The sequence below is a fragment of the Antechinus flavipes genome, chromosome 5, assembly GCF_016432865.1.
Source record: "Antechinus flavipes isolate AdamAnt ecotype Samford, QLD, Australia chromosome 5, AdamAnt_v2, whole genome shotgun sequence".
In the NCBI taxonomy this organism is placed as follows: Eukaryota; Metazoa; Chordata; class Mammalia; order Dasyuromorphia; family Dasyuridae; genus Antechinus; species Antechinus flavipes.
The window spans coordinates 39,535,924-39,546,226 of NC_067402.1; the positions used below are offsets into that span (position 1 = coordinate 39,535,924).

Sequence of the window (10,303 nt, forward strand, 5' to 3'; positions counted from 1 at the left end):
GGGTTTTAATGAAAAATTTAAAATGCTATAATGAATATCAACTATTATTGTTATTTCTCTGACATTAGTTCAGTGACTTCATATGTCTGGACATCAGTTCCCATATCTATAAGATGAAGGAGTTCATTTGGATAATCTCCAGATAATAAGACACTTTACAGCTCTATGTCTTATGTAAAATTACTTCAAAAGCAATATACAGCCACACTAAGACTTTTGGGATACCCTATTCAAATACATCCTCAGGGTCTTATGTTTCCAGTACCAACCTGAAGCCACTTGTACCCCCTTTAGAAAGACAGACAGTGTTGTTAGGAAAATTTTATTTTGTAAATAAAGTCACATCTAGATAAAAAAAATGAAGTTCTAGAAAGCAAACCAAAGAGTCTATTTTTTGAGCAGCACCAACAAAAATATCAGCTTTGGCCATCTGAGCTGACCAAGTTTCTAAGTTATATCCTGAAGATGCTTTAGGAAAAAAAAGAGCATAGCCATTTAATAAGTTCCCTTTAAATGAAAGCTGGAGGCTCCTTATCCAGGATATTGTCTACATTCTTATCCAGAATGATCTGATGGAGTAGATAGCAAATATATAAAAGGACACAAACAACATGAATAAGCCAGTACTTTGCATCTGGGAAGTTGAATTATCCAACTTGTTCTGAACATGTCCAGTCTTTAGGGTTAAAGAGCTAGTTTCTCATTCTCTCCCCATCTCTGGGCCTTAGTATTCTCCACTGGGAAATAAGGGATTTGCATTAGATATTCTAAGGCTTAGAATGACAGTGACCATGGCCTGGCCTATGATGTGACCATTTCTACACTGAACTTTTAAGTCATCAGCAGTCTTCCTCTTACCTGACTAGCTGCATTTTGGCCCAGGAGACATTGCTATTCCACTCCTTATCAGTCCTTACCAGTCCACTTGTCTCATTTCTATGTTGTCCTATGCCCATCTCCTTACCTTGCTTAAAAAAAATTAGGACTCAAGGAATTTCCATTCCTATTTCATAAAATCTTAACATTCCAAAAAAATTTTGGTCTCAGTCTTATATTTCATTTTAAGCACAAAAACTGTAGCATATATGTAGTATATATATATACAAGAAAGCATTCTGTTGTAACTTAGAAGAAATCATTTGATACACAAAGAGTCTTCTGATACTGTGGGATGATGTATTTCTTGAGAGGTGGGAATATTAAGTTCAGTTTTGTACCTGAAATCTGATTATTCTTATGTTTCCTTGATTTTTAGGGCTCTTTGTTCTTGAATCTTTAAAATTTTCACTTCCTTTCAAGACTTGTAGGATCCCCCAAAGAATATTTTTAGGGAAAAGAATTTTTTTTTTTTACAAACCAGCAGAGACTTCTTGCTCCCCAGTAGATGGGGTAAAGGTTGAGCTCACTCTGTCAAGTGCCTCCCCATGGAAAATGGGGCATTGTTTGCAGAAATTCCGGACAATATATTTGCGGAAGAAAGTAGAGAGATATCTCCTAAATTTTTCCCCAACAAAGGCATAAATCACTGGGTTGATACAGCAGTGAGTCATTCCAAGTGTTTCTGTCAATTGCATGGCTCTGTCCAGATTCTTGGAGCTCTCACAATTGTCCAGACCAAAGAAAATTTGGAATGTGTTCAAGAGAAGCACGATGTTATAGGGGGCCCAGAAGAGAAAGTAAACAATCATAATCACAAAGATTAACCTCACTGCCTTATGTTTCTTCTTCTCATTTCGGCATCTCAGCAATGTTTGTATGATTCCTGAGTAGCAGATGATCATAATAATGAGGGGTAACACTAGCCCCAAAAGATTCATCTTTAAAGTTTGAAAGTTCTTCCAGATAACAGACTGATCTGGTGGGAAATGATAGCTGCAGGTGTTCTGGATGCCTTCTTTCTGAGATTTGGTGAAGATAATTGCTGGGAGAGAGGCAAACCCAGCCACCACCCAGGTGATGACACTTGTCAAAATGCCAAAGGTGACTGTTCTAGCTTTTAGGGCAAACACAGCATGGACAATGGCCAGGTACCGATCGATGGTCAGGAGGATGATGAAGAATACTCCTCCAAAGAACCCCATCTGATAGAATCCTGTCAGCAGCTTACACAGGACATCTCCAAAGATCCACTGATCTGCAGCATAGTGAGCCCAAAATGGGAGGGTGATGATAAAAAGTAAATCAGAGATGGCCAGATTGAGCAGATAGATGTCAGTCATGCTTTTCAGTTTTTTACACCTTATCAAGATGAGAAAAACTAGGGCATTGCCCACAAAGCCAGAAATGAACACTAGGGAGTAGAGTGGGGGGAGGAGCCGTGACGCTGTGTACTTCACATCAAAGTTTTGGCAGGGAGCTTTATAATCATAGTAGAATGGGGAGGTAGTCAAGTCGTCCATCTTGGTTTGTCCTGTGAATGAAGAAAAAAGTAATGTGCCTGCAGTTCCTTCGATACAGTATCACCAGAAATCACAAGACCATAAATTTAGAGCAAACAAGAACCTTGAAGGATTTCTAGTCTGACCCCCTTGTTTTATAGATGAGGAATCTATGGCGAGATAGGTTAAGTTACTTAATATTAAATACATAGTAGCTTAGGTCTAGTTTAAATCCAGCTTGCCTAACTCGCAATTTTTTCTCAATTGTATTTTATTTTTCCAATTATATGTAAAAATAGGTTTCAACATTCATTTTTATAAGATTTTGAGTTCCAAATTTTTTTCTTCCTCCATCATTTACCTCCCCTTTGTACCCAAGACAGTAAACAATCTGATACAGGTTATGCATGTATAATAATTTTGAAGCATATATTTAACTTCAAATTTACTGCTCTTTTCATTAGAGCTCTAACTCATTAGAGCTGCCTCTCAAGTAGTCTATGAGTCTATCTATCAATTAACCAATAAGCATTTAGTGTTTGTTATACTGCAGGTACTGTACCTGAATCAGTTCATATTTAAGATAGCATTGATGGTGTTATTTTTTATTTAAGAGGGTGATGCTTCTCATAAACTGTCTAGCATTTATAGTTTGTTTTAAGGTTCAAAAAGCAGTATATATAGGTTATCAGATTTGGTCCAACTTAACAACCCCATGAGGAAGTTGCTTTTACTTGTTCCCATTGCACAGATATGGCAAGTCAGTTTGACAGATTTAAACTCAGGCTTAACTTTTAAGTTCAGCACAGTGTCATTCAGAAAGTTATCTCTCAATGTATCTAGAATGTGCTCTTTTAATGTCCTTCCACTCCATTCCCTCTTGTGACTATAGGCAGATTTCATTAATATTAAATTTCAGACATGGTAATCAGATTCAGCAAATTCTTTTATCTACATGGCATAATAGAAAGAACATTGTGTTGGGGAATCAGAGCATATGCCTTCAGCCCAAGATCTGCCATTCACAAACTGCATGTCCTATTTCTGGGACAAAAATTGTTGGTTTTGCTGTTATTGACTCATTTCAGTCATGTCTTGTTCTTTATGACCCCATTTGGGATTTTTTCAACAAAGACACTGGAGAGATTTGCCAGTTCTTTCTCCAGCTCACTTTACAGATGAGGAAACTGAGACAAACAGGATTAAGTGACTTGTCCAGGGTCACACAGCTAGTCAGTGTCTGAGACCAAGGCAAAGTTTACTCATTTGTAAAATGAGGACATTAGTCTAGATTATATCCAAAGCTCTTCCTAACTCTACTTCTGCTGAAGGTAGAAAACCAGACATTAAATATTCATCTCAGTGAACATAAGGGCAAACATGCAAAATATATGGATTTGCTAGCTATTCTTACCTATTGCAGGCAATTTTGGCTCTTGGTCTGTTGCCTTTATATAGGTTTGTCTGTGAGCACATATTGATTGCATCAGACAACTGAGTTTGTCCACTGTATTATGGCCAAAGGGTCAAGAGTGAACCGAGGCACAGGCTGTCTAAAAAGTATCTTAGGGGGACTAATATGAAAACATATTCCTTGCCTTTTGCCTTTATTATGGCATTCTTCCTTGGCTTTGGGGTAAAAAAGACCACCAAGACCACAAGTAGAGTGGAGTGTTTCTTATTTTTTTATGTGGGTGGAGAATTTCACTTTCCCTTTAGAATTATATGCAATAGATATAGCAGAACTTCTTGTGGGCACAGGGTGGGAGAGGTAAGTAGAGATGGACTGGACCAACTAAATGGAGTGGATTGTACTTCTTGTTTTGCATTAGGTGAAGCCTTTTTTTTTTCTGGAGGGGGAGGGGAGAGTCCAACTTTATCAAGGAGGTACTCCCAATAAGAAAATGCCTTTCACTGATACAGATCAACATCTCATTTTTTAATTACTTTTTTTTTTTTGAGGGGGGAGAGGAAGGAAATTGGCCACTGGAGAGTTAAGTGACTTGCCCAAGTTCATACAACTAGTGTGCATTAAAGGCAGCTCTTCCAACCTCAAGGCCAGTTCTCTTTCCATTAAGCCACACTGGCTCTCATAAAGCTTGTAGAGATAATGATTGAAGCCATGATTTCATTGGCCTGGGGAACTTCTGAATGAGGAGATTCCTTCCATCAATGCAGAGCTCACTTTCTAAAACTTTGAGAGTTTAAGTGGCTTGCCTAGAGTCACATAGTTACAGTATATCAGACACAGTGTGTATCAGAGGCAAACTTTAACTTAGGTCAAGCTAAGGCTTTCAGAAAGCTTGCAGGTATCACATATGATACTAATTGTCTTTAATTTCCCATCGGGGTAGCAAGGTGGTACTGTGGATAGAGTACTGGACCTGGAGTTAGGCAGACTTATCCTCCTGAGTTCAAATACAACCTCAGATATTTGGTAACCGTGTGAACCTGGCTAAGTCACTTAATTCTATTTGTCTCAGATTCCTCATTTGTAAAATGAACTGGAAAAGGAAATGGCAAATCATTTTAGTTTCTTTGCCAAGAAAACTCCAGATGGAATCTGGACACAACTAAACAATAACAACAACAGCAAGCCAACATTCCCCCCCAGCTGTGCAAGCTTTAATCTGGATTTCCTGCAGATTTTTATTTTTTTTAATATTTGATCTTTTTTTTTAAAAATTATTTTATTTAATAATAACTTTATATTGACAGAACCCATGCCAGAGTAATTTTTTTTACAACATTATCCCTTGCACTCGTTTCTGTTCCAATTTTTCCCCTCCCTCCCTCCACCCCCTCCCCTAGATGGCAAGCAGTCCTATATATGTTAGATATGTCCTGCAGATTATTTTTAATACTTAAAAAGCCTTCAGGTCAAAGCATCAGAGCATCATAAATTCAGAGGTAGAGAGGACTTCAGAGTCCAGTCTGGCTCATCTTACAGATGAGGAAACTGAAGCTACAGAAAAGTGGACTGACTTTTTTTTACATGACAGTTCCTTTAGCATAAATAGCTGAAATAATTACCTGAATCAGAGGGAGAACTGTGACTCCCTCGAAGTCCAGTCAAAAGTTATTTCTATATTAATCATAGCATGAAGAGAGGCAAAGTGTTGAGGTAAACAGAGATCCAACCTTGGAACCAAGAAGACCTGAATTCACATCCTTTCTCTGATGCATATTGATTGTATGCCACTGGGCAAGTCACTTAAACTTTCAAGGTTTTAGAAAGTGAGCTCTGCTTTGATAAAAGGAATTTCTTTCTTCAGGAGTTCCAAAGGCCAATGAATTTATAGCTCCAGACTTTATCTCTATTCCATAATAGAAAATAAGGGTTCTTATACTTTTTTTGTGGCACAGATCCTTTGGACAATCAAGGGAAGCCTTTGGATCCCTTCTCAGAATGTTTTTAAATGCATAAAATGAAATACAGAGGTTTGTCAAAGCAAGCAATCACATTGAGATCCAGTTATTAAAATATCTTTCCATCCAAATTCAATGACTGCCTGAAACTTATCTAGGGACCCAGAACCAGATTAAGCATCCCTGATTGAAAGTTATGCAAGAAATAAGTTATTGCATAAAAGGAGGCTTTCATTGCAGTTTGCACTGGATTAAGCAGATTTATAGAAATACCATATGGAGTCTAAATGCTACCACCTAAATGAAAAGAAAAACTCTCACCTCAGAACAGTGACTCTCAGAATATGAATCACTGGATTTCAGAAGCCATCTAGTCCAGTCCACACCCGAATAAGAATCCTGCAAGAGGAGAGAGATAATGAGCCAGTTGCTTATATTATTATATATGTAAAAATTTTAGCAAGAGATGAACAATTACCTTCCACAATGGAAATTAAGATCCCTGATTGAAAATTATGTAAGAAACAAGTTATTGCACAAAATGGGGCTTTCATTGCAGCTTGTACTGGACTAAGCAGATATATACAAATGCCATATGGAGTCTAAATGCTATCACCTAAATGAAAACAAACTCACTTCCCAACAGTGGCTCTCAGGAGATGAATCATTGGATTTCAGAAGCCATCTAGTCCAGACAATAACTAAATAAGAATTCTTGATAGGAGGAGAGATATAGTGACTCAGGTGCCTGTACTATAAATGTAGAAAGTTAGCAGGGGAAAAATATTGTCTTCCACAGTGGAAATTTTTAGCACATGATTTTAAGCCATTCCATCCTTCCCTGAGGTAGAGGAAAAAGAAACTGGATAGTGTGAGAATGGAGCAAAGATAGAAGGAAGAAAAGTTAATTCTGCTTAATTTGGGGGTAAATTTTAATTCAATAGTTTTTCAGCAAAAATCTCTTCTGTCTCACTTAAATCCTGGGGGGGATTCACATTTCCCCCTTTCTTGATGTCTAGGTTTATAATCAGAGGAACCTGGTTTGAATCACCTGTGCATTCTTTGGGGCTCAGTTTCCTCATCTGAAAGATGAAGATATTGGACTAGATAATCTTTCAGATGTTTCAAAATCCTACCATTCATTGCAACCTCTCAAAATGATCTAGAGATAGATCTAGTCCAGGGGAAAATCCTTTGCTCTTATCTTGCTGATTATTTTCAGAATTAAATGCTACCCAAATGTAAATGTACAATACATTTATCTTGGGATGCATGCTTGTAATAACCTCCTCCTGACTCCCTTTTAGAGAAAGAAGTCATGGTAGCAAATAACAAAAAGTAATAATAAGAACAACCCCACAACTTACCAATAGACAGTTTTCTCCAGAAGGCACAAAAGTTTTAACCTTCTCATAGACCTTGCCGTGAAAATCAGTAGATAAAGCATGCTGTGCAAAAATAGGAAATAACATTTCCTGAAAAAAAAAAAAAGAGGGCGGGGATATACTGAACACATATACATAGTATAGAATTGACCAAACCTCTCCCACTATACTCACACAAATCCCTAAACTGAAGTGCCATAGTTCTCCTTGTTCCAGTACTCAAATAGAATATATCTGTTGAAATCTTGTTTCACAATCCTGGATATGAATTTGGCACACCCTGGTATGTGGCCCAGTGTTCCATAATTCTCATTATTTTACAAATCTAGAAGCCTCCTCAGATATAACCAAGCATATGTCCCCTGCCCAATAGCAGCAAATGGTACCGATGACCCCAGTGATGTACTCATGGTAAAAATTCAATTGCTATTGGGTGAAACAGGAAGACCCTGTCTCAAAATAAACCTAAAAAAGAAAGACTACCTAGCTAATGAACCCAAAGGAAGAATCAGAACACAAGCTTTGCAGGTTGTCATTAACAACCTTACTTTACAGATGACCTGGCACATACTAGGCACTTAATAGATGATTTAAAGTGACTGACAGGAGAAAGAAAAAGAGAAAAGTGAGACTTCAGATTATCAGTGGCAGAGTTAAAAATTCCAAAACTGAGATAAGCCATGTTTTCGATACTCATTGACTTTTCACCAAACTAGAACCTGTTCTCTGCCAAGAAATATAGTCCAGAAAATTATGCCATGGTAAGAGAGAACTAGAGTCAGGGATGGGAAGAAGGGAGTATGGTACTTTTATTTTTTTAAAACTTACTTAACATTTCATTTTTCCCAGTTCCATGTAAAAACAGTTTTTAAAAACATTCATTTTTTAAAACTTTGAGTTCTAAATTCTCTTCCTTCCTCCCTTTTCACCCTCCTGCTCGCATCATTGGGAAGGTAAGCAATTACATATAGGTTATACATGTGTGGTCATGCAAAACATTTCCTTAATAGTCATGTTGTTGAAGGAAACATAGACCAAAAAAACCTCCAAACCTCTCAAGAAAAATAAAGAACGTAAAAAAGCATGCTTCTTTTTGTAGTCAGACCCCATAAATTCTTCCTTTGGGGATGGATAACATTTTTCATCATAAGTCCTTCAGAGGTGTCTTGGATCATTGTTTTGCTGAGAACAGCTGATCATCTTACAACATTGCTGTTACTTTGTACACAGTGCATCTCATTTTACATCAGCTCTTGTGAGTCCTTCCAAATTTTTTCTGAGAATATCTCACTCATCATTTCTTATAGTACAATATAACATAATCACTTACCACAATTTGTTCAACCATTACCCAGTTGATGGGCATCTCCTCCATTTTCAATTTCTTGCCACCAGAAAAGAGCTGCTATAAATATTTTTGGTAATATGGGTCTTTTCCCTTTTTATTTGTTTCTTTTTTAATCTCTTTTGGGATATAGAATTAGTCATGATACTGCTTGGTCAAAGGCCATACATACAGAATGGACAATTCAGTTCACAATTCCACCAATAGTACATTAATGTCTCATTTGTCCTAAATTCCCACCACCATTTATCATTTTCCTTTTCTGTCCTATTAGCCAATCTAATAGAAATGAGGTAGTACCTCAGAATTTTTTAAATTTGCATTTCTTCAATAGTGACTCAGAGTTCATATGACTATAGGTAGCTTTGATCACTTCATCTGATAACTGTTCATATTTTTTGATCATTTGTCAATTGGAGGAAGGCTCTCATTTTTATTTTGTAGTTCTGTGTTTGAGAAATGAGGCCTTTATCAAAGAAACTTGCTTCAGTTTTTTATATAATTACTATTGCTATTTTCCCAGTTCCTATTTATTCTTTTCTTTTGCCTTGTTCCTCCTCAAAAGTGTTTTGTTTTTTACTACTCTCTCCCCAAATATGTCCTCCTTTCTATCATATCCTACACCTTTATCTTATCCCCTTCCCCTCCTGCTTTCCTATAGTGTAAGATAAACTTCTATCCACAATTGAATGTGTATGTTACTACCTCTCTGAATGAATTCTTTTGAAAGTAAGGTTCACTTATTCCTCTCACCTCCTCTTCTTCCCCTCCACTATAAAAGCTTTTACTTGTCTTTTTTTAAGTGAGATAAATATCCCATTCTACTTCTTTATTTTCCTTTCTCTCAGTGCATTCCTTTCTCCCCCTTTAATTTTATCTTTTTAGATATCATCTCTTAGTATTCAACTTATTCTTGTGCCCTCTGAATGGAGACATGCTCCTTCTAATTTACTTAATAATGAGAAAGTTTTTGAGTTACAAGTGTCATCTTCCCACATAGGAATGCGAATAGTTAAATCTTATTAAGTTCCTTATGATTTTCCTTTTTTGTTTATCATTTTATACTTCTCTTGAGTCTTGTATTTGAGAGTCAAGTTTTCTGTTCAGCTTTGGTCTTTCATCAAGAATATTTGAAAGTTCTATATTTCATTGAATATACATTCTTTTCCTCTCTAGAATTATACTCAGTTTTTCTGGACAGGTGATTCTTGCTTGTAATCCATGCTCCTTTGCTTTCTGGAATATTATATTACAACCCCCCTAAACTTTTAATGAAGAAAATGCTAAATCTTGTGTCATTCTGATTGTGGTTTCATGATTTTTGAATTGTTTCTTTCTGGCTTCTTATAATATTTTATCCTTGACCTGGAAGTTTTCATTTTGGGATCTCTTTCAGGAGGTGATCAGTGGATTCTTTCGATTTCTATTTTATTCTCTGGTACTAGAGTATCAGAGAAGTTTTCCTTGATAATTTCTTGACAGATGATGTCTAGGCTTCTTTTTAAACCATGACTCTCAGGTAATCCAGTAATTTTAAAATTATTTCTCCTGCATCTATTTTCTAGATTGTTGTTTTTCCAACGAGCTATTTTGCTTTGTATTTTATTTTCATTCTTTTAGTTTTATTTTCCTACTTATTGATATTTCATAAAATAATTAACTTTCATTTGTTCAATTCTAATTTCTAAGAAATTATTTTTTTCCCAGGGAACTTTTATATTCTCCCCCTCTTCCATTTGGTGAATTCTATTTTTTAAGAAGTTTTTTCCTTCAGTGAATTTTCATGCCTCTTTTTATATTTGGCCAATTCTGCTTATCTTAAGGCA

The 10,303-nt window shown here is 36.4% G+C and overlaps 1 protein-coding gene across 1 annotated transcript; it reads right to left on the minus strand.

Moving 5' to 3' along the window:
• Nucleotides 1–308: 308 nt before the first annotated feature.
• Nucleotides 309–7,210, minus strand: LOC127564643 (C-C chemokine receptor type 5-like). Its single transcript, XM_052001348.1, has 3 exons — nucleotides 7,115–7,210; nucleotides 6,069–6,146; nucleotides 309–2,410 (listed from the first exon to the last, which is right to left on the minus strand). The coding sequence occupies exon 3, from the start codon at nucleotides 2,397–2,399 to the stop codon at nucleotides 1,350–1,352; it is 1,050 nt and encodes a 349-aa protein (XP_051857308.1). The 5' UTR covers nucleotides 2,400–2,410; nucleotides 6,069–6,146; nucleotides 7,115–7,210; the 3' UTR covers nucleotides 309–1,349.
• Nucleotides 7,211–10,303: the final 3,093 nt, after the last annotated feature.

Coding starts and splice junctions, on each gene's coding strand:
- LOC127564643 (XM_052001348.1), bottom strand. CDS start 2,399: ATGGACGACTTGACTACCTCCCCATTCTACTATGATTATAAAGCTCCC.